The 23,888-nt window shown below is 52.8% G+C and overlaps 2 protein-coding genes across 8 annotated transcripts in view; one reads left to right on the plus strand and one right to left on the minus strand.

Annotated features, from left to right (window-relative positions):
- Positions 1–14,702, plus strand: part of SERGEF (secretion regulating guanine nucleotide exchange factor) — a 219,146-nt gene extending 204,444 nt beyond the window's left edge. For 5 of the 7 annotated variants that reach the window (XM_059407537.1, XM_059407545.1, XM_059407550.1 and 2 more), the window contains one exon: positions 14,338–14,702. In XM_059407537.1, coding sequence (XP_059263520.1) covers positions 14,338–14,681 — 344 coding nt within the window. In that variant the 3' untranslated portion in view covers positions 14,682–14,702. The remainder of the gene's footprint in view (positions 1–14,337) is intronic. The other 2 variants (XR_009405555.1, XR_009405561.1) reach the window with 2 other exon arrangements.
- Positions 14,703–19,706: 5,004 nt separating this feature from the next.
- KCNC1 (potassium voltage-gated channel subfamily C member 1) overlaps positions 19,707–23,888 on the minus strand; it is a 42,723-nt gene continuing 38,541 nt past the window's right edge. Inside the window, exons 3-4 of the mRNA XM_059407579.1 lie at positions 22,862–23,050; positions 19,707–20,815 (exon numbers count right to left, since the gene is read on the minus strand). Of these exons, the coding sequence (XP_059263562.1) occupies positions 20,751–20,815; positions 22,862–23,050 (254 nt within the window). The 3' untranslated portion in view covers positions 19,707–20,750. The remainder of the gene's footprint in view (positions 20,816–22,861; positions 23,051–23,888) is intronic.

The following is a 23,888-nucleotide window of genomic DNA, read 5'->3' on the forward strand; positions in this document are numbered from 1 at the left end:
TGGGAGGAGAGGAAGGATGGCACGCTTTGATCATGGAGATTCTCCCAAATGTCCTAACAGCTGGCAGCGACATAGACCAGACTCAGGAGGGCTGGGAACTGGATCCTGGGAAGGAGGCATGAGGCCACCCCAGCGGCAGCTGGGGAGATGGGAGAGGAAACAAGTGTCCACCAGGCGTGTATCATAGGATCACAGGACTCTGGGCTGGGCGGTCTCCACGTTCATTCAGGAAAAAAAAACATGGTAAAGGAAAGATGATTCTCCTTATTTACAGATGAAGAAACCAAGGCTCAGATCTACACAGCAGGTGACAAGCAGCATCCTAGCCAAGGCTGTCTGGCTCCCTAGCTGCTCAGGGGCAACAGTGTTTCCAAAGTCTCCAGCCCATCCAGTGAGAACTCGGAGATGCACGCTGCCCAGCGGGCTCTTCCCGGCCTGAGGGAGCGGGGGTCTGCCTGCAGGGGGCTACAGTGGGTGCTTATTCAAAGAACTGGGACAGACTGGCCAGGCCAGGACAAGAGAGCCAGAGGTTGAGTCTGGCCAGTCATTAGCTGTAATGTCCGTTCCCCACAACTACAGACCGCATGTGCCTTCAACACAGGCTGCCCTGACTTCCCCCTCTGCTTACCCCCACCCCCTTCCTCTGGGTTGGTGACCTCCAGGGTGGCCTGCCCAGCTCTTTGACTGGGCTGTCCTCTCAAGGGAATGAGCTTCTCCTGGGGCAGGTGACACCTGTCCGTTCCTAAAATGAATATTTATTGAGCGCCTTTTATATACCCAAAGCTATTTTCAGTGCTGGGGCCACAGCAATTGAACAAAATGGAATTTTTGCTCTCATGAACTTTTTCATTCTGATAGAGAGACAAGTAAATATATGATGGGGTATTATGTGCCAGGAAGGAAAAGAAAGCAGTATGAGGGGACAGGAGGTGGGGTTTGAGTGGTCAGGGAAAGTTCTCTGAGAAAGTCGCCTTGAAACTGAGCCCTGAACAAAGGCCCCATAGAGTCAGAAGCACACTGTTACCTCCAGAGCTGCGGCTGCTCACCTGGGAGCACCTATGCTGGTCATTTCCACGCTTTCCCAGTTCTCACTCGGGTGCATAACCTCTTAGGCTCGCCAGAAGTCTGTCTGTGGGGCAGGTATTCATTCATTCATTCATGTCTAATAGGCACATCCACCTTAAAATGTCCAGAACGGAACTCTCAGGTTTTCTCACCAAGCCTGGCCCTCCCCTCCCTCAGGCTGCTGGACCTCATAGATAGCGCTGCTATAGTGAGCACCCCCTTCATTCACTCCCTGTGCCTGTCTATCAGCAGGTCCTAGACACCCTGCTACCAAAGTCAAGTAAATCTGTCCATTCCCACTTCCCCAGCCTGCTCAGCCGCGCCCCCTCCTGCCGTCCTCTGCGCTGCGGGAGCCTCCTGAATGTCTCCCTGCTTGGCCTTTCACAGAGCAGCCTTTTCACACATAAGTCAGGTCTTATCACTCCCTGCTTAAAACGCTCCGGTGGCTTCTCAGCATTCTCAAAATAAACTCCTCACTCCTCAGCAGGCCCACCTCCCTCCCCAGGCCCACCTCACCCCAGCTCCTGGGGCCCAATGCGGCCGCTCCTGGAACTGGCAGGACATGCCCCTTCAGAACTTGGTGTTTATCATCGCCTTGCCCTGGAGACCTCTTTCCCCACATGCCTGTGTGGCTGGCTCCCTCTCAGCCTCCAGGTCACAGCTCAGGGGCCACCTCACTGGAGGGGACTCCTGACCACCTGTGCTGCTAATCGTGTCATTCCATTCTGTTTCTTCACAGCTCTTCTCACGAGCTGCACCCTGTTGATTCGTGTCTCCTTGCTTGCCGCTCCTCTGTGACACTGTTGCCCCTGGAGGACGGGGGCCTATGTCTTATTACTGCTCTACTCCTCCTACTAGAGCCATGTGTGAACCTTCGGGTACCCTTGAACTCTTCCTCGGCTCATGTGTTCACTCTGATGGATAAAACCATAGATAAGCAGGCGGAGCACAGAGGACGTAGGGCAGTGGAACTGCCCTGTCTGCCGCTATAATGGTGGGTACATGCCATTGGGCATTTGTCTAAATCCATGGAATGTACTACGACACCGAGAGTGGCCTTGGATGTAAACCATGGGCTCTGGGCCATAATGATATGTCAGGGAAGGCTCGTCGACTGTAGGGAAGTGCACCGCTCAGCTGTGGGACGCTGACTGTGGAGACACTGAACGCATAGGGACGGGGAACCTTCTGTACTTAATGTTCAGGTTTTCTGTGAACCTGAAACTGCTCTAAAAAATAAAGTTTTCTTAAAAGGAAAAAATATATTAAGGTAAATAAAAAGGATTAATGCTTTAGCTTTTTCACTATTTTATACTATTATATTTCCTTCCTTCCTTTTCTTTCTTTCTTTCTTTCTTTGACTGTCCTGAAGTTCAGTAAAAATTTACTATCTGGAAAAGGAAAGGTAATAAGAGCCAGACTCTCTTTCCCAAAGGGTTTGATCCCTCTGTGGAACCGGCCACCGCTCTTCCAGGTGCCGCAGACCTGGGCGCCACACTGTCTGAGGGCTGTTCACTGTGGGCCAAGAGCATTGGACTGAGCCGGGTGCAGCAGCAAACACTCAGTAGGCTTTTAGGGAGTGATTGGAGAGCGAGGGAGAACTCCTTCTCAGGCTCATGTTATCCAGCAGTTTCTCTCTAGAGTCCTAATTTTCTGATCTGCATGTGGGTTCTTCTGGCCCTGGCTCTGGGTTCCAGAACAGACCTTCTCACCCCCACCCCCGCTGCTGCTCTAACTCCCAGCCTCCTTGCCTGCACACTGATGATTTCCCAAACAGGCACAGGGAGCACAGATTAGAGATGCTCTGTCGGTGACCAGTTTCTGGAAATGGCAGGAGTCCCAGAGCCCCTAGTCCCAGAGCTGCATCTGTGCCCCCACCCCTCCGTGGGTGCCCCTCAGGGATCGCTGTGTTCATTTAATAAGATGATAATTAATGGAGACAACTTGAAAGTTCTGGCCAGACCCAGAACAGCAGCACGTAGGCCAGGCCAGGCCCTGACAGCATAGCTTCTTGTGCCTGGTTTAGGAGCCTACATGTGGGCTGTGGGCTCAGCAAGAGGCAGAGGACCTGGACTCCAGTGTAGCTAATGTGACCTTAGGCCACACTGACAGAGGCCAAGTGTAGGCCAGTGAGGACCAAGTGTATGGCCAGTGAGGCGCGTGGTCCCCAGAGCCCTTAGCCAAGTCTGGGGACATGCTCAGAGAGGGGCAATGGCAACCCCGGAATGTACGGAGAGCAGGGTCATTGGCTCGGGGGAGGACAGGCCACCAGGGTAGTCGGGGGCTGATACGTCACCTCCGGTGAAGAAAGCTTAGACAATAGGAGAGCCCCTGGCAACACGTGAAGGAATTGAACTCCAGCGCCCTTAATGTTCCACCCACCAGGGCCAGACCCGCTGACAGGACCAGGCTGCACACCAGGCCTGCTCATTCCAGCATCTCTCCCTCCACAGAGTGTGATCACAGTGCCATCTTCCCAGGGCGGTACTGCCAAGCAGGAGGGGTTGTGCCAAAGCCCCGGCTCCATACTTGGCCATAGTAGGCCCCCGACAGGCTTAGTTGCCTTCTCTGTTCCCTCTCCCGATGCAGCCAGGAAGCCCCGAGAGCCAGCAGTTCCACAGAGGACACAGAATTCAGAAAGACAGTCTGTGGGGAGGATTTCAGTTGTTTATAAAACAGGCCAACACGTTTCCACCTCATAAGTTCTAAATCCATCATGCCTAGCTCCCCAGATCTAAGAATAGCCCCCCAGTGGGGCCACCGCGCCGCATGCCACGGCACGCTCTCTGCACAGGTGACTGGGGAAATGTACCCCCAGTAGCCCAGCACCTCCTGCTCCGGGGAGCCTAGGGGATGGCAGAAAGGCAGGCCTCTGCCTCTCCTGGCTTAGCTGTCTCTGAACCTCTCCCAGTCTGTTTTCTCTCCTGCGTAGTGTTGATCCCAAACCTCCCTCACTGGGCTGCCCCGACCATCCCATGTGGAGGGCAGCGGGAAGGTGCGGAGGCGAGGACCCCCACTCTGGGCCTCAGTTTCCTCTTAGGTAATGGGACAGATTGATGAAGAACTGGGCAACTTTGGGGATATGGGGTTTTCAGAGGTTCTCAAGTAGCCCCCAGCCTTGCAGCCTCAAAGTGAGACCTGTGAGGGCCAACCCCGAAATTCAGCACGTTTCTGTTTATCATCTGAACCAAGGCCATTGTCTGTGTGGTGTGAGGGAGCCGACCTGAAGCCCCGGGGCCTGGGTGGGTAGGCCCCTACTCTGCCCTTTGGCCTCCACCTTCCTCCCTCTCTCACACATGTCCACACCCACCCACACCACCACACACACTCTCCACGGTTAGAAGGACTTTTGACGTGTCTCATCCACACTCTGCCCACTGTGGGAGGGCCTGTGCCAGCCAGGAGCTCCGCACCTCCAGCAGCAGGCCACCTGCTGCTCTCCTGGGCAGCCTCCCGGCCATACCAGCCTTCTTCCTGTTAGTGAGCTGAAATTGGTCTGCCCATGGCATCTCCTCCCTCCGCACTGCCACAGACTCTCTTGGCCCTCCAGGAGAGAACAAGGCAGCTCTGTGCTCTCACTAGCCATTCATGCATTCATTCGTTCATTTGTTCATTGATTCAGTCCCACAACAGGTAATTATTTTTTAAGTACTAATGTATGCTAAACACTGTTTAGGTGCCAGGATTTCACAGTGTACAAAACTGAGTCCCTGCTTTTTCAAAGAGCTGTGTTCTGATCAGGAGAAATAGACAGTAAACGAACAGTAAAAATGTAAACAAAAATAAAGCAGATGAGACAGGGATGGAGAAGGGTATAGATAGCCATTTCACATAGAGTTGCCAGGGAAGGCCTTTCAGATAAGGTGACATTTGAACACATACCTGAGCATCATGAGGTTATCAGTGGTTATCAGTGTGGTTATCAGTGGCAAGGGCATTCCAGACAGCAGGAACAGCAAGTGCAAAGGCCCTGAGGCAAGTACTGCTTGGGGAGCGAGAAGTCAGTATAGCTATCGTGATGCCAGCACGTAGAACACATGGGACTTGAGGTCAGAGATGATGCTGTTGTTTATCTGAGTAAGCGGAGAAGCCACTGGAGGATTCTGAGCAGAGCAGTGCCGTGTCTGACTTAGATTTTAATAGGATCACTCAGGCTCTGTGTGGAGAACAGACAGTGAGAGAAAAGAGAGGCAGCAGAGAGACAAGTATGAAGCCCTCATGAGTGAGGGTAAAGGGGCAGCGAGAAGTGGCCCCAGTGTGAGGTAATGGGGCAGCGAGAAGTGGTCGGGTTCTGGCTGTGTTTTGAACGTTACTCCCTAAATCCCTTCTTCCACAAGCCCTCGTCTTTACTTACATGTGGACACCCCGCCCTCCTCCTCCTCACCTTCAGCCTTCACCTTCATCTTCTCAGCGCATTCACAGTGCTGCTGTGGATCCTGGTCTAGAAGGGCTCCTAGGCCAGACTGCTTCCACTGACAGCCTTCCCTGAGGCAATTCGGGCCCAAATCCCAGAACATCTCCAGAGTGATTCTGTGGGCAAACAGCCCCACTTTCTGATTCTGGAATGACTTCTTCCTGCTGCCTCAGCTCCTGCCTCAGGGCATCCTTGGCCCTGGAGAGTGATGGATGGACTAATTACTGGAAGGGTCCTGCACTGCCCCTGCCTCTTCCCTCAGCTGGGCCTGGTGGGGCCATTGTCCTCAAAACCGTTCTCATGGCCATTCTCTGTAGGAGCTGCCCCTCTTCTGGGCAGTGTGACTGGGAACAGAGACTTGCAGCTTTCTGTTCTTGAGGACTGTGGCCAGGTGGCAGCTTTGGCCACGGACCAGGGAATAAAGGCAAGCAAGCAGGCATGGGACTGGGGTTGATGGCACCCGATTTCAGCGTTCTATGTATGTGCCCCTCTCTGCTGCTCTCCAGACAGACTGCGGGCAGGGGAAAGGGCCACGTGTACTCACTTCCCCTCAGTAGCTGTATCCCGATTGCCTGTCCTGTGTGCCTGAGGACTATTGGATGAGTGTGCCCTGTTCTCAGTACCCCACTCGTATCCCAGCTCACAGACTAGAGAGCCAAGTGCAAATATAATTACATATAGAACCAGGAGGGATGTGGTACATATGTTTAGAGGCTTCCGGGTGGTTTAGGAGCTAGAGGAAGTGAAATTAATAGCCTTCCCAGAGCCCAGTGGGTCCCAGCCCTACACCCAGCCACATTCACTTCTGCAGCAAAACAGGATGCCTTTGGGATCAATGAAAAGAATGCAGAGTGGGCAAATTTCAGTGGAGACCCTCTATTTAAGATTGGTGAACTCCTACTCATCCTTCACTAGCCAAGAATTAACTTCTGGAACATTCAGTGACACCCATCTCCCCTCCCCAACAGAGCGTGTCATCCTCTCCTCTGTGCTACCTCTGTCCCTTAGAAATACTGTTGGTTTTTTAAAAAATCATCATCCTTTGTCGCTACTTTTTAAAGTATTTGAACAAATGACAAAATCTTTGTCACCCTTCCCCTGCCCCCATTTCTCCCCTCCTTTCTCCAGATTGTTCTACATTGGGGATGTATTCCTCAAGATTTGCACATCTAGAAATGTATAGGGGATCTACATAGATTGAATCATACTCTCTATTATTCTGCAACTGATTTTCTCTTTAAAATGTCTTAGAGATCTTTCATGTCCAGCCATAGACAACTACTTCGTTATTTTTAATAGCTGCATAGTAGCTCGATGGTGGGGTCGAATCATAGTTTCTTTAAACCCTCCTCTATTGATGACTATTTTGCCTCCCCTCCTTGACACCCAGTCTTTTTTCATTGCAAACAGTGCTGCAGGGAACACTGTTGTGCGTGGTTCCCTGCAAACACAGGTCTTTGGTCCCCATCATCCTCTTTTCTCATGGCCGTCTTCCCCAGTGGCCTGGGAGCCCTGAGGCGGAAACTGAATTTTCCTCTTCTAGGCCTTGTGTCCAGCACGGGGCTTCAGCAGAAGACATGCCTACAGAATGTAATAAACGGGCTTGTCTGAGCCAATTCATGACCATGTGGAAGGCCTGGGGGATGCAGGGAGCAGCAGCAAGCCCATGGGGCTGGAGCAGAGCCTTGGGAAGAGGAGTGACATAGCCGAGACCACAGAGGGCCTGGAGAGCCAGCAAAGAGTGCTGCCCTCGGGCTCCTTGGTGGTGGGAGATGGGAGGCTGTCCACAGGAGCTTGTCCACATGGGCCAGCCGCCTCTGCGCAAAGGATAAAGTAGCTAATACAGTTGTCCAGGCAAGAGAGGGTGATGACCTGAATTCCTTTCTATCTTCAAGTCACCACTTATACCTGAAACCCTTCAGGAGGCCTGAATTTTGGATTCTTCACATGCCATTCCTTGCTCACCCAGCAGGACCTTAGGGAGCACCCCAGCAGTGACCTCCAAAGGGGTGGGATCCGCTTGAGCTTGGTGGCTGGACACTCAGAAGTTTTCCCCAGATTTACGCAGCTTCCAGCCTGCTGTGGCCACACTGACATTTACCAGCATCCTGATTCCAGAGCCTTCTCTGTAAGGGTACTCAGACTTCATCCGTCCTGTCTCCCTCTGCCCGGAATGACAGAAGAGCAGCCCCTCCTGATGCTCTAGGGCTTTGGGAGGTCTTTGACAGGAGACAAGGTGAGCTATTAGTTGCCAGAATTTTTGTCTGCATTGCTCCCTCCCTTCCTCACCCCACCAGAGGCCGGTGGGGCAGGACCCGCACGGCCTCCTCAGGCCTTGGGCCTCAGCACTCACAAGGGCTCAGTGCATTTGTGCTGCTCGGCAGAGTGCTTGTCTCACCAGCAGCAGCTCTTGCCTCTGTCGCTGCCCTTGTCCCCACACAGGTAGGCTCTCACTCTGTGCCTTTCCCTAATTACCTGGGAAGCAAGATTTTTGCTGAAGAGGACAGTATATTAACAGAAGAGGCCCTGGGGTCACACTGCCCAGGTTTGAATCCAGCTCTGCTTCTTACCAGCTATGTTACCTTGCATGGTTCATGCCATTCCTCTGGAAAATGGTGATAATGTTAGATTGTATCTCACAGTCTTTTGTGGGGGGGATTCAGTAAACTGAGTGTTTATCACAGGGCCTGGCATACACTAAGCATTTAGTGATTTTTTTTTTCTTTTTTTTTACATTTTACATGGTTTGGCCCTAGTGAGTGAGCCTAAGACTTGGGAGTCATGGATTCTAGGGGCATGCCATCCATCTTTGAAGGCCAGGTGCCATGAGCTATTGCAGAACCTTCTGGCCTACATCTCATTGGCCATACCCAACTGCAGGAGAGGTTGGGAAATGTAGTCTTCACTGTGTGGTTCAGAATGAAGCTTTCCCACTCATCTGCAGTCACACACGATCGGGGGTTTGTTCCTCTTCGGCAAAGCCCTCCAGCAGAAATGTGGCCTCCTCCCTAGCATTGGGCTATAATCCCAGCACCATAAGGCCCTGTAAGGACCCAGGTTGCCAAGAAGCTCAGGCAGTGCCACAAGGCCTGAACAGATTTGAGTATTGTGTCCGGCCTGTGCCAGGACCCTGCCAATCCCTAGGTTCCGCTGCCCGCGGGGCTGTTCAGCTGACGCAAGTGTGGTGGGCCACAAGCCCATCCCTTGTCACAGCTTGGCTTGGGCCAAGTCCATTGAGCCCCATAAGCTGTGGGTCTGAACTCTTAAGAGGTTAGGGAATCCCCCAGTAACTGTGATCTTTCCACCCAAGGCCCAGCTACGTGCCTCGGGGCCAGTAAAGCGGATCTGGATCCATCAGGTGGGTTTCAGCAGCTGCAATACCTGGGCGGTGCCAGGCGTGCAGCCGAGGGCATGTCCTGTAACCTACCTGTCTTAAAAACTGGGTGTTTACATTCCAGTTCGCTTAGGGAAAGGCCTCCTGTAGGCAGTTCTCCTTCCTGTCACTTCTTCATGAGAGCAGCCTGTATGGTAGCATCCCGCTGAGGCTGGAGAGGGATATGGGAACTGATCCTACAATGCTGGAGGGGCTCGGAACTTAAAGGTGTCTTCTGTTCAGGGCATAGCTAATCTTTCACTTTCAAAGGTCAGCAGTCTGGTTTTTGCCCCACAGGAAGTTTGTTCAGAAACTCTAAGCTGGTCCTTCCACCCCAGGCCTTCCCGTCTGCTGGTGCCCCTCCCTCTCTGTGCCGTCGGACCCTAGCATGGCCTTTCTTGCCTTTTCCTCCATTCCCCATGGTCTGCTTCATACATGGCCATGAACTGTCACCAAATGTCAGGCACCGTGCTAGGGCATTGTGTGTGTCTCCTAGTGGAGTCCTCTCCCCTCAGCAACCCTGGGGATGGGACAGAGATGGGGACAGAGGCACTGTGATCACGCAGGTGTTTGGGACTGTGGGACCCAGGACAGCACAGAGCAGCCCATAGCAAATAGTGCATGTCCTACAGGTATGCCACGGGCTGACAGAGGGTGACCCGCAGGCCACATCGGACCTGGGGCCCGTTTTGGATGGCCTTGCAAACCAAGAAGGGTTTTGAAAGGGTCGTAATAAGAATATGCCACAGAAACCAAATGAGGCTCTCAAACCTAAAATATTTACCATCCGCCTTTCTAGAATGAATTTGGCAAGGGCTGGTGTATCCTCTGCAGAGTCGGCTCCGATTCTGGAGCCGTTCGGCCTGGTTTCTGGCGCCTCTGCATCGTCCCCAATGAAACGAGGAGCGTCAGTAAGACGCGGCAACCCCACGGGGTTGTTCGTATTAAAAGAGAGGAAGAACAGACAACACCTAACTTCAAGTAGGCTTCTTTGGAAGTACTGGGGGAGGAAATTTCTGGCCCTCAGCCAGCCTTCTCAACCCAGTAGGCATGAAAGCCCTGGCTCCAGGCCTCTGGCTGCCCTGGCCCCTCAGAGTGAGTTTCCTTTGGCGGGAGGGGAGGGACCTGCCAGCCGCCCGGTGGGCCGCATCCTGCTGGTGGGCCCGCTCTGCCCCCATTCCTGCTGACCGTCAGCTGCTGCTGCTCGCCGGGGCCGGGCATCGAGCCCACACCAGGTGCCGAGCGAGGCCCCAAGGTACCAAGCCTCTTCCACTTTCCCGACTCGGGCCTCACACCAACTTGGCGGAGAGTACTGGTCGCTGCAGGAGCCGTGTCCCGGGGCCCATCCTCTCTGCGTGCATTTCCTCACTTGTGGGCCAAACAGGGAGACATCTGTGTTTCCCCAAACCCAAGCTTTTGGCCAGTGATTGCCTTCCGACCAGGGGGAAGGAAGAGGAAGGGTAGTCCCGGGCCAGCCAGCCTCCCCTTGTGAAAAAGTGTTCAGTGAAACAGATTTTTTGGTGGATAAAGAGTGAAATGTAAAGATTTAAAAAAAAAAAAATCATATTATTGAAAAATCAAAAAAGTATTTCCTGATAGGATAGGGATGGGCTTTCAGTTCTTAGAAGCAGCAGAAGAAATTATAGAAGATCAGTGAATTTTACTACAAAGAAGGATAAAGCTTATGTTTTATATCAAAAGACCCCAAACAAAATTTTAAGATAGAGGGAAGCGTTCAGGCCCATCGCTGATATTTTCAACTGAGAAAAAATATTTAAGCTGGATATGGCAGAGAAAGAGTTAATATTCTTAACAATCTTTAAAACAAGAAGCTTCTTAACCAAGAACAATAACAAATATTTATATAATACTACATGCTGGGCACTGTCTTAAGTACTTTATACAAACTTACTGATTTAATTCTTGTAAACAACTTTATCGTACCAGTACTATTGTCCCCATTAAACAGATGAAATGAACTGAGGCACAGAGATGCTAAGTAACTTGCCCAAGGTCACTCAGCTAATAAATGGAAGAGCTGGGATTTGAACCCAGACCATCTGGCCCTTGTGTCTAATACTCGGGTCAGAAAGCCTTCTGTACTAAACAGAAAAAAAGATACGAAGCAGACAATACACAAAAGAGGAAATACAAATATCTGAGAAACATAAGAATTATTTTTCAGTTTCAATGGCAGTAAAGTACCAATAGAAACAATGAGATGCCTTTTCTGTCTTCAAATCAGAGCAGATTTCTAAATGTTATAATAAGCCATAAATATGGGCCACGCTGGAGTGAAAGGGAGACACGCAGGTAGACTTGGTTGTATTCGGGTAACCTTTCTGAGAAAATACTGTGGAAGCACTAAGAACGGCCCTCAGGAATCTCAAAAATGTCCATGCCATTTGATGAGGAATTCCCATTCTAATCTAATTTGAGAAAGCAATTAGTTAGACAGAGATTCACATGCGAAGATGTTCATAGGAAGATTATTCCAAATAATGAAAAATTAGAAACAACCTATGCGTCTGATAATTGAATACAGGTTAAGGAAACTGTTGAATCTCCACAATATACAATTACATGGTCATTTTAAAGGAATTTGTTTAACAAAAGATACCATAAGCAAAGTGAAGAGACAGACCATGGACGTGTAGGAGAAGACACTTAGAATGCACAGCACAGGGAGGAATTGTGTAAATAAAAGAATACACAAAGAAAACTTACAAATCAGTTAGAAAAAGGCAAACAAAGAGAAAAGCAGAGGCCCTTCATAAGAATAGGCAACTCAGGGTGATACACGGAGTGACAATCCCTCTCACTAGGAGTCAGGGAAATGCAGAATCATTCATTGTACTTAGCAGAATAGCAAGAGTTTAGAGGCAAAGATAGAGGGAAGCGTTCAGGCCCATCGCTGATGGGGCTGGACATGACCGCAGACACTGTGGACAGCTGTGGGGCCAGACCGAAATCCAAACATGGACTTCGGTCCACCACCCTCACGCTTCTAGGGACCAACCCTGCACAAACACCACTCGGTACAAGGAAACATGGTCAAGACCGTTCATGGTAGTGCTGCTTATAAGAGCAACAATATTCCTCTTGTTGTAGAATATGTACATTATACATTATATTGAGTAATAAAATAACACTTCTCATTAAAGAACTGTCCATCAGGAGGGAAATGGACAAGGAAAACTGACTTCTACCTAACCCGATACTATGCATAGTTGAAATAATGAGCCAGATCCCTAACTATCGGCTCAGATAAATTTTAAAAAACAATGCCCAATGTGAAGAGCAAGTATAAAAAAGATATCTCAATGATACTATTTATGTAAGTCTTTAAAACAAACTAAAAATATTGCGTAGTATTTAAGGACATATAGGTAGAAAGTGTAAAACAAGCACACCAGTTATGAACACTGGCTTCAAAAGAGTGGGTCTTTGCTGGGAGAAGTGGCTACAGGGCAAGAATGGGAGATGGGGGTTAAGCTGTATCTTTACGATTTTTTTTTTTAAGGGAAGGGTTGAAGCTGATACAGCAAAATGTTGACTAATGTTCTAAGTCTCGATGGAGTATGTGTCTTTTCTGTTAAATTATTTTTTGTACCTTTCTGGATATTGAACTGTTTCAAAATTTCAAACAATTTTTTTAAAGATTTAATTTATTTGACAGAGAGAGAGACACAGCGAGAGAGAGAACACAAGCAGGGGGAGTGGGAGAGGGAGAAGCAAGCTTCCCGCTGAGCAGGGAGCCCTATATGGGGCTAGATCCCAGGACCCCGAGATCTGACCTGAGCCGAAGGCAGATGCGCAACAACTGAGCCACCCAGGTGCCCCTCAAAGAATTTTTTTTAATTTCCTTTTTGAATAGTTTGCAGTTCTGTGGAGAAATATTTGTGTTATAATAGTAAGGGACGAAAGCAGGGCAACATATGCACAAATATTTACAAATTTCACAAATTGAAGGTCTTGCAAGAGATGAAAATATTCATACTAGTGGCAAGACTCAAAGTCTGCTTTTTCTTCATACCCATCCGTATTTTCTGTTTTGTCATTTTCCATTTCGTCATGAGGATGTATTAGCTTAATAAACTGGACAAATTTTTTTTAATGACTATAGAAAAATATGAGTGAGTTTGGCCCTGGGGAAGGATCTAAAAGCTAGGAAGAGCATGTACGCTGGGGTGTGGGCATCACTGGCTGTCAGAGAAATCTGTGCTTGAATGCTGGCCTGGAAACCTTCTGGCTGTATGACTCAGTTCATTCAATCTTTTACCCCATCCGTGAGCCCTTACTGAGCACCAACTGTGTACCAGGCTAGGGATCCAGCAGTGAACAGAACATACCCCGTCCTTCCGTCCCTGTAGAGCAGACAGGCCGGTGAGAGAGAACAGTGCACACATCACCACACAAGTCATCTCTTCACTACAGAGTGCCAGGGTCCCCATGAGGGGAGAGTCCAAGGGTGATAACAGGAATCCAAGTTGGACTGGGTAGCCAGGGACTCTGACTGCAGAGCCACATTTAACTGGGATCTAAATGATGAGGAGGGGGTGCCTGGGTGGTTCAGTGGGTTAAAGCCTCTGCCTTCGGCTTGGGTCATGGTCTCAGGATCCTGGGATCGAGCCCCGCATTGGTCCCTCTGCTCAGTGGGGAGCCTGCTTCCCCCCCTCTCTCTGCCTGCCTCTCTGCCTACTTGTGATCTCTCTCTGTCATATAAATAAATAAACAAAATTTAAAAAGTAAATAAAATAAAGGACGAGGAGGTCTGGAGCCCAGTAAAAAGAGGGCTTCAGGAGAAAGGAAGGCCCCGTGAGGCCTATGTAACGATGTGAAAGAAGGCAGGGTTCTGGAATGCAGTGGGTGAGGGAGAGAGTTGTGTCAGGGGACGCCAGCAAGATAGTCAGGAACCAGATCCCTCAGGGCCTCATGGGCCAAGGAAAGACCTTTAAGGACACGGAAAGTCACTGAAGACTTTTGAGCAGGGTACTGATGTGACCACTAGATCACCTACATGCTCTGTGAAGGTTGCGGTGGATGGTGACTGGCCCAGCTAGTCTGTTGGCTGTTGGCGTGGCTGCACATGAGGGAGAATGGTGTTGGGCTCAGGGGATGGCAGTGGAGATGGGGGGTGGGGGGGACACGGAAGGGTTTGAACAAAGTTCTTCTGAAGGCAGAGTTGGCAGGTCTAGGATCGTGGTGGGTCGGGGCTGGTGGTAGAAGAGGTTACCGTGAGGGAAGGGCCGAGGACGAGGAGGGCCAGGTTTGGGGCAGCGACAGTTGCGGGTTGGCAGGAGTGGGAAACACTGCTCTGGTGGGGCAGGGTGGAAGCAGGGGTGCTGAGCGTGCCACCAAGTGTGGTTGAGCTTTGGTTTCCTTGTGTGTAAACCGGGATTTATGGTCTCCCTGCACCCCCAGCGTGAGCGTTGGGCCCTGTTCTCCGAACCTCTTCTAGAGCGGTCTTCTCTCTCTTTCGCAGGAGGGACGTGTTACTCTTGGGGCTGGAACGAGCACGGCATGTGCGGGGATGGCTCCGAAGACAACATCTGGGCCCCGAAGCCTGTTCAGGCTCTGCGCTCGTCACTGGGACTCCTCGTGGGCTGTGGGGCTGGCCACTCCCTGGCCCTCTGCCACCTGCCAGTTCTCCCTGAGTTGGGCCAACACCCCAAGGTCACTGGCTCTTCCCCAGATGCCACCGAGGATGCTGAATCTCAGGAAGCCATGGACAAAGAGAGAAATTGGAAGGAAAGGCAACCAGAAGCTTCTGCCCAAAGCCAATATGGCAGGTCCAGAAATGGGGGGCTTGTGACAGAGGCCCTTTAATAAAGTGACTTTTCCCACTCAGTGTGTTCCCAGAGGATTGCTTGGTCAACTTGTGGGGTTGACCTGAGAAGGGCTGTGGAGGCACTGTGGTTGGGCTGACCACGGGCCAGAGCGATGAGAGACCACCTGGCCAGTGTCTGGGGTTCAAGGACACAGACAGATGGGAACAAGGATCCTCTTGAGAGCAATAACAAGAACCCAAGTGGGTTGCCTGACTGGGGAGTCAGGTCTCTGAGTGACATTTAAACTAGAATCGCCAAAGGACATGGAAAACAGCAGGCTCCAGTCTGTCTTCACCTGGTGGGGACAGAAAGCCCAGCCCCATCCCCTGGGCTGGTTACGGTCCCCCAGCCTTCGATTCTCAGCGCCTGGAGCATTAGTTTGTTGGTTCAAGGAAACTGAGTCAGGCAGGTGGGTGCCCGGACAAGGAGCAGTTCTTGTCCTGGTGACTAGGTGAAGGGAGAAAGGAGAAGGCTCTGGACGGGGGCCGGAAGGAAGTGGAGATAAGAGAGTGGAGGAAGAGGCAGGACTCCTGGGAAGGCCTGACAGAGGAGATGCCTGGGACGGACAAGAGAATCTAGACCTAGCGAGCTCTCAGAAGATCGGTGTCTCCATCCGAGCCAGGCACACCCTGGACCTGGTCTGTATACCTAACAGCTAAGCTGTGTAGTTTCCGGTGAGGAGGGACGGGCCACAGCATGGGCAGGGGAGTCTACCCCTAACCCCTGACATCTGCCTGTCTGCCTTCCTTGTCTCTGCAGGAGGAGGGCCTTCAGGTAAAATGGGGACCAGACCAGGCCACAGGCCCCAGGCTTCCCTAGGTGGCAGCTGTGGCTTGGGGGAGACATAGTGCCTGTCCCTCTGCCTCAGAAAATGGCTTTCCCTGGGGGACTGTGTGGCAGTGTCGCTAGCTAGGTAGCCCAGTCCGTGGCCTGTTCCACACCACCTTCCCTCTGTGACTCAGGGGTCTTGGTCTGTGGGGTCTGTGAGGGCTAGGCTCTAGGAAGTGACAAAACCCCAGGACATCAGAGCAGAGGACCGGCAAGATGACCTTCTAGCCTAGAGGCCTTCAAAGTGCATTTGTTAGACGTCTCCTGAGAATTCAGTGGCCACCTGGGTGGGCTGTGGGTGAAGGAAAGCCATGTGGACAGAGGTCCAGGTCCCCGCCCCCCACGTTATCCACAGCAGCTTTATTTTCATCTATATTATATACTGGGCTTCACACAGAATTGACAAGGGGTCCTTGAGAAAGTTTTGAAATCACTGGTCTTATCCAACACTTTTATTATTCATTCGGAGAAACAGAGACCTGTAAAGGGAAAGGGGTCACATACCTCACTCCTGGCCCAAGGTCCTGAGTGGGAGGTGACGCATTCAGAGCTTTGAGCTAAACCAGGGGGGCAGACGAGGGGCACCCCTGAGATGAGGAGAGGGTTCAGCTCCGTGGAGTGGGGATGACGACAGTCCTGAGCTCTCCAGGTCTGAACCTAGAGACCACCCACAGCCACTGGCTGCCCTTGAACACCAGTGCGTGGAGCCCTCTCCCGGTATTGTATCCTAGCAAACAGCACTGCCCTGGCCAGCATAGCCTTGGGTGCCCACCTGCCACAACCAGTAGAGGCTAGAACGGCCTCTAGGCACTTCCGCAATGGTAAAGCCATCTCTGTGCACCTGAGCTGCTCTTGCCAAGGCTCCCACACCCTCAAAAATGGGGCAGTTGCATGGCCCAGAGATGACCTGTCCTGAAGCAAGCCCACAGTTACTGCCGCCCCCTACCTCCAGGCCCACAGGCGAATGATCGGCATCAGACACATCGGCCAGAAAACTGTCCCATCCCAATAGTACTCAGGCCCATACTCCTAGACAGGCTAACTGCTCACAAGGAGCCAACACACTCTCTCCCGCAGTGTGGTGGCCCAGGGTTCCCTCCCACCTCCGTCAGCACTGGCTGGAAGAATCCCCAGTTCCAAGTCTTCTGCTGAGCCCTGGTGCCTCTCCCGAGGCCCTCCCCGTGGGTATAAGAAGGAAGCGTCTCGGGGCTTCCCAGCCTGGAACAGGGGCAGGCCTGCTTCAGACTCTGGCTCAGAAGCTGACTCAGACAGTTCTGGCAAGCCTGCGGGGCACAGAGCATCCCCATATGGGGGAGTGAATGACTCCCAGCTCTCGACAACACGGCACACAGTCCTGTCCCCTTCACTTCCTTCGTCTGCCTTCCCTATGGCAGCCGCCGGGCTTTCTGCAAGCCTGTCCACTGGGCCTGATGAGTCCCCGGAAGCCTGTCCACTGGGCCTGATGAGTGCCCGGGAGCTCCTGGGGCTGTCGACAGTGTCGCCCAGATGTTTTCTGGACCCTTTGATTCCTGTGGTCATTCTCAGACTTGTAGATGTCCATGCTCCTCATTCCAAATAGATCCTGAGCTCCTTGAGAGCAAGGGACAGAATCTTGGTGGACTCTGGAACCCCTTCACCGAGGATGGGCCCTGATACAGAGGAAGTGCCCGGTAAGTGTTCACGAAGGAACCGAGGAGCACACTCTTGGGCCCACCAGGGATGAGGAGGCTCAACAAGGGGGTCCGATCCCTCACACCCGCCTGGCCTCCGTTCATCTCTTCCACGTGTGTGGGAACGGTGTTGTGCGTTCTAACCAGTTGAAATTTAAGGTCAGTATCCTCCACCCGGTTAGCTAATGCGCCTTAGGAGGCACCTGGAGCAAATACCCACTCATTTTTAAAAATTACTTCTTTTCTGATAGGCCAAGTAGATGGGCCTCCAGGTTCCTCCCGCGTGAGAAGGAAGGGAGCAGAACAGGGGTGTGAGCCCCACGGTGTGCTCACAGGTCCTGCGCCTGGCGTCTGCGGTGACTGTGCGGTCCCCACGTTCCAGGAGTTAGTGGGCTGTTCGCACCCTCACCTGCCTGCCACACAAACCCCGACCCGGGCCACAGGCACCCCCCTCTTCCCTTGATCCCCCACCATCTTGGCCCCAGTAGCTGTCAAATTCAAACTAGATGAGACCGGGCTTCCAAAGGTGAATCCGGGCCCGGGGCTCAGAGGAAAGTGCTCTCCCCGCCCCCTATCCCGCTTGCCCCCTCCCCCCGCCACCCCAGGCTCCTGCCACTTCTGCAGAAAGAGACTTAGTAACAGATGGGAATTGGCAGTCCGCATGTTAGGTGGGACGTGGTGGGACGGTCGGCGGGGAGTGAGGGCAGATGTTCAAGCAGAAGAGTGAGGTGGCCAGATGTGTGGAAGGTTCTGAGCAGCATGTAAAGTGGCCACTTCGCTCATGCCCGCGGCGCTTCATGAAGGAGGGCAGGAGGCCAGGTCCTGAGCGCCCTGGGATTCAGGACCAGCCGTGCTAGTGATCTTGTCAGTTCTGGGCTCTAGCCGCAGGAAGGCCCCAGTTAGCTTGAGATGGCTTCACCCGAGCCCTAGAGCAGCCCGCCTGGGTGAAAATCTTCCTTCATCTTTCCCTAGCTGTGTGCCACTGGCCCAGTTCCTTTACCTCTCTGCACCTATCCTCTTGCCTTTAAAATGGGCAGGTGGAATTACTGTGGGCTCTTTCCCAGACGAACCCCTCCCATTCAGCAGAACGTTCCATGTATGTTCGTCTCCTTTCCCCATCAGCTATTCTGTCCCAGAGAACCCGCAATGCAAACGGCTTTGTGTTCAGCCCTCTTGGGTCCACCAGAGGAACCAGGCTGACTCCTAGGCAGGGTGAACATGATGTTCCCTGCAGCCGCTGAGGCTGCTTGGCTCTCACGTCCCGATACTTGTGAACGGCTGTGATGCACACGGTGTGACTTGGCAGCTCTTTGGCTGCATGACCCCTTGGGCCTTATTGTACTCATTACCCCACTGACCCCGCGCCCTTGGTTCCCAGGCCCCACAGGCAAAGGCTCCGAGAGGGCAAGGCACTGCTGGAGGAGAATTCACATCCACCTTCAGCTTCCCACCCACCCATCTGACAGCTGACCCAGGCCATGCTGAGGGTATCAAGGGAGCCGAAGTCTGGGGAGACTGACACCCACTTGGTTGTGGCCCTGGGAAGTCCATTCTCCTGTGCAGACCTCACTTCCTCGTCTATAAAATGCTCAAAGGCTGACTGCCATGACTGCTAGGGACTTTCCACCCAAACATTCCTGGATTCTCCAATGGATAAAAAAAGAATTGGAACCCCTTGAGAAACCAAGTGAACAACCCACATAAATCCAGATCCCCAAAAGAGGGTTCCTCGCCTTCAAGACGCCTCTCGGCTGAGTGAGATGCGTGCAGTAAGGGGGTCTGGTGGACTGGACCCAGAAGGCTGCCGCAGGGTAGGGCACCCAGATCTGTCAGTCGAACCCCTGCCTCTGCCACCATCAGATGCATGAACGGCCCTGGGAGGGGGTGGCTAATGTCTGCACAGGGGCTGGGAGCTCTGACACGGTCAGGTTCAAGGACTTGTCAGTATGGCACGACTCGCAGAGAAGTTTCCTTGTCACTGAACCCCACCAGAGGACATGCTCCTTTTAGGGTCAAGTCTTTGTTCCAAGCCTTCTGAGAACGGTCTCCCTCCCCACACCAAACAGGAAGAACCTGCTTTTTCCCAGCAAGGGGACAGCCAGCCCCTCAGTTTACCCCAGCCCAGCCCAGCAGGCCTGATTATAGGCACATCGGAACCCTACCCAAGGCAATAAAAACCCAAATCCATGCTTCATCTCAAAAGTCAGCTTTTTATTATGGAGGGCCAGGGCCCGAGGAGGGGAGGGTGTTGAGCTAAAGCAGCATTGCTCTCTTTCCAGGAAATGTTGCGAGCTGCAGTGAAAGCTCGAGATGTTGCATTTTTTTTTTCAACTCAAGCATGTGTTTTTCAAAAATATCATCCTTCCCCACCCCCCACCCCACCACTAATTTTAGAATCAGATCAAAGCCAAGCTACTGTCCTCTGTTTCTGTTGGGAAAATACTATATTTATTCAAGATGCAGAAGTGGGTCTCTGCAAACCTCCAATTGCTTCAGGAAAACAAATCTGCTTTAGACTATACAGAAACCATGATACAAAATTTATTTCATGCTAGAATCGTCTTTGCATCACATTGGGCATGCAGTTTTTTACTCTGAAGTACTAAATTGCATACAATGCCAGGTTGTGCCTTAATAGAGGTGGAGGGGAGCTGCCCCTCCCGTGGTCCTGATTTTGGTGTTCTAAGGTAACACTCGGAAGATCCGCACGGTGTTGATTATTTACTATGAACGACTTGTTATGGGAGCTGGTCACACTGGGTCTACACACCAAGAAGATGATATCAACCTAGACTAGCCGCTGTCAGGGGTCTTGGGGAGACGTCCGCTGGGTCACAAGCATGCCAGACAGGGAAGAAAGCAGCAGTGCGCGTTTCCACAATTCTACTTGGAGCAAAGTTCTCAGTTTCCGCGTGAGAGATGAACTATGAAGGTGAGGTCAATATGACCGATGACTGACCGACTGCCCTTTTGGGAACCTTGACTCTCGAGCTCGTGTACAAAAAGGGAAGCCATCCATCCATTCTCAGTCCCCACCGCCCCCAACCCCCGGCCCCCAGAAACGTACAGGTTTCTACCAAACGCTGATACAGTCTGGCTCCAGCAACGTTGTGTCAAAGTAAAGAGCTTGGAAAGAAAATAGAGGACTTTTTGCTTTTTTTGTTTTTTTCTTGTTGTTGTAGTTGTTTAGGGTGATCATGACAGTTGCAGGAGGGTTGGTGGGTTTGGTTTGCTGGGTTTTCTGTTTAACTTCATGCAAGTCATGCTAAGGAACCCCTCCACCCCCCGCCCCGAATAAAATAAAATGTTAAAAAAAAAAAAAAAGAAAAAGAAAGAAAGAAAAGGAAAGGAAAGAAAAAGAAAAGGAAAAGAAGGAAAAGAAATCCTCTACGGTCAGTTACCATTTGGCCGTAGAAAAAGCTACGTCCGTCCTAGTACAAGACCTGGGCCACTCGGACTCGTCCGGCAAACCTGCATTGGCGTGAATTTACTCTGTCCGAGGGTGAGGAGGGGCTGCTGGTCCACCCAGATGCTTAATAGCCACCAGTGTCCTCGGCCAAGCCGCCTGGTCAAGTCACTCTCACAGCCTCTGTCGGCATATACTTAGCAATGACAGGGCTTTCTTTGCAAAGATCTGTATGTAAAGAATACAATTAACACTTGAGCTTCTCTTCTCGGCTTTCCCATCCCGCTTGGTACTTAGTTTTTAAGGAAGGAGGAGGAAAGACAGAGCAGACGCATGCAGAGGCAGGCAGATTCTTCTCCAGCTGGCTTGGTTTTCCCATGCAGTGAGCCGGCCCAGTGCGCCTCTCTTTCTCCCTCCTGGGGACCGTGTCGGGTCCCTAACTTCCCTACTCTGCACGTGGCTTAGGCACTGCGATTCTCCGGAGAGAAGCAAGTCCTCAGCGCTGTCACGAATCCGTGAGAACAGGGCCGGGTGGATGTGGGTGGGGGCACTTCACCCTCGGTGCCTCCCAGAGACTTTGGCACCCCTGCTTCTGTGGGACTGGGGAGCGGGTCCCACCTGTGGACAGTGGCTGCCGCTGGGCTCCCTTGGCCACTACAGGGAGGTGGGGCTTCTTCTGTCCCACTCTCCCTGGGCTTCTGGAAGCACAGCGAAGAGACTCTTCCGCTCTTTTAGGCCACCCAGATTGAGCCACCACTCAAGGTGAAGGAGACAGGCTGCCCAGGAGACCTTACCGGGCAGAGCAGAGCCACAAAGCCTCCCTGCTTTCCCCCTGCCTCCCTCTGGCCGCCCCTGCTCCTTGGATTCTAGAGCGTCCCCCCAGGAAAAAGCCAGTTGAGAAGGGGAGCATCGGGCCTATCCACGGAAGGTGCCTGGGATGGGCCCGCCCCATGCCCGCAGCCCTCCCCCATGCAGCGCCATGCGGGCAGCTGTATAGGCCGCACTGGGGTCCGAGGGACCTCCAGGCAGGGCAAGGAAGCAGGGGCCAGCCTGGATCCAGTGGGCCCACTAAGCACCAGTGACCAGAAGGACATCCCCATCTCAGTGCAGGCTGCCTCTCCTCTCCTGGGTTTGGGTTTGCCCTGGACTTTGAATTCTGTGTTTTCTCCTGGTGCATTGTTGAACCACTTCAAATATTGGAGCAGTTGTGAATGGCCACAGGCTAACCAACTCTTGCTCTAGAAAAACCCATGATCTCTCCCGCCCAGCCTGCCCACTCCAGTCAGCATGCACCCCAAGTGAGCCCGCGAGGCACTCCCAGGCATGCATGAACTGCCCAGCCAGTCCAATAGGCCCAGGATGGCTTCCTCTGCCTTTCTGGCCAATGCCCGAAGCTGGAGCTAGGGTGCTCTGGGCCCCCGCCTCAAGCTTCTCTCCAGCCCAAGCTCAAGCTCTAGTAGAAGTCTCCCCGCCCCCACAACCCCCGCGCCACCCTGCCTTGCTGGGGGGCAGCCTCAGATAAAGATCTGATACAAGGAGACCTTGAACAGAGGTCACTGTGGGGCTCAACCTTCACCAACCACAAGGGGGCGCTAACCACACCCGAGGAAATGACCAAGGATGGAAGGTGGGGCACAGAGTCCTGCTTAACCTTCTCTCCAGGAGTTCTCTAACTGCCACAGGCAATGTTCTCACTAGCACACATCTTACCTCTGCAGTGACACTGGCCTCACCTCAAGCCCTGAGGCCACCTCTGTCTTCATGTCTCCCCTCCCACTGACCTACAGATTCTCTTCAAAGGGTGCTTTTCCAGAACATGGACCTTGGGTGGCTAAGCCCACAGGGTCCTGGCCAGGCCTGGCCCACCCTGTTGCCAAGGGACAGGGGAGCTCACTTGGCCTTCTTGGTCTCACCTACTATCTCCCAGAGCAGCTTGGAGGAGTCCAGGCTCCTCTCATATCCCCAGATAACACCCTACCTGAAGGTCACAGCCCCGTGGTCATCCAGCCTGTCCCCAAGCCCCTTCCTACCCCTCAGCTCAGTTCCAACCCCAGCTGCGGGGACCTCAAGTGCTCTCTGCCAGCCTGACATCCCACTTGGGAGAAAGGGACTCGGGCCTCCAGAGACCAACCCTGGGAGGGCTCCTTCTGCTCCTTGCCCCCACCCCGCGTGCCTGCCTGCCCCTCAGCACCCCTCCCCAGCCGCCCACCCGCCCACCTGCAGGAACGCGAGGCGGCCCAGCTGATGCAGAGTGCCCCCGCCTCCCCTACATACCCTTTCTCATTCCTCCACCAGGTGGGCACGCGTACTCCCCGGTTGATAAGAGGAAGCAGGGTCCGTATCTCTCGCGGGTGCCCGAGCGAGTAAAGGGCAGGCCCTCATCAGGAGTGAGGGCCTGGTCTATGTGGGGGCAGTCTTCGTTCGCCAGCGCGGCCTTCGCCACCTCCCCATTCAGTTTGGAATCTTCAAACATATAAGCAGAAGCTATTGAGACACTGAAAACTGTTTAGTGGGGGAGGGGGACAGGCCAGAGGTGGGGCATTGGCAAAGGGCAGCCTGTCCTTTAGGACAGAAGAGCGAGGGGGCCACGGAGGGGGGCATAAGGCTACAGGTTCCCGGCTCATTCGGGCAGCCTGTGAGCTGCCCACAGTGCAGGGAAGGAGGGGCTCCTGGGTTTGCTCAAAGTTTGCAAAAAGATGAGTTGGTGATGGGTCCAGCAAGCGCGGTGCTGGGGGCCGAGCCCAGGGCCCAAGGCAGGGCCGATGAGACAGGGTGGTGTGGATGCGGTCATGGGTAGGGGGCCAGACACAGAGCTCAGGGAGAAGACAGACAGACACTCAGAAAAACTCCAGTCCAGAGAGGTGGCCTTTTCAGACCTCTCTCTCTTGCTGACCAGAACCTGGCTGCTGCCCACCCACATCTAGCAGTTCCTCAAGGCTGCCCTAGCCCCATCTAGACCCCATCTCTCAACTCTGCCCCTCACTGGGATCCCACCTCATCACACACTCCACACTGTCCTCCACACACACCCTCTCTCATCACTCATCCTGCCTCCCGCCCATTTGGATTCAACCTGGTCACTCTGTATGTCCCACCCCCTACACAGACCAGGCCTGGTCACACAGTCTCCTCTGTCCCCACACAGACTCACCCTGGTCACTCTGTATGTCCCCCACCCCAGACCAGGCCTGGTCACTGAGCTTCCTCTGTCCCCACACAGACTCACCCTGGCCACCCTGTATGTCCCACCCCTCACACAGACCAGGCCTGGTCACACAGTCTCCTCTGTCCCCACACAGAC

The sequence above is a fragment of the Mustela nigripes genome, chromosome 1 (assembly GCF_022355385.1).
Source record: "Mustela nigripes isolate SB6536 chromosome 1, MUSNIG.SB6536, whole genome shotgun sequence".
Lineage (NCBI taxonomy): Eukaryota > Metazoa > Chordata > Mammalia > Carnivora > Mustelidae > Mustela > Mustela nigripes.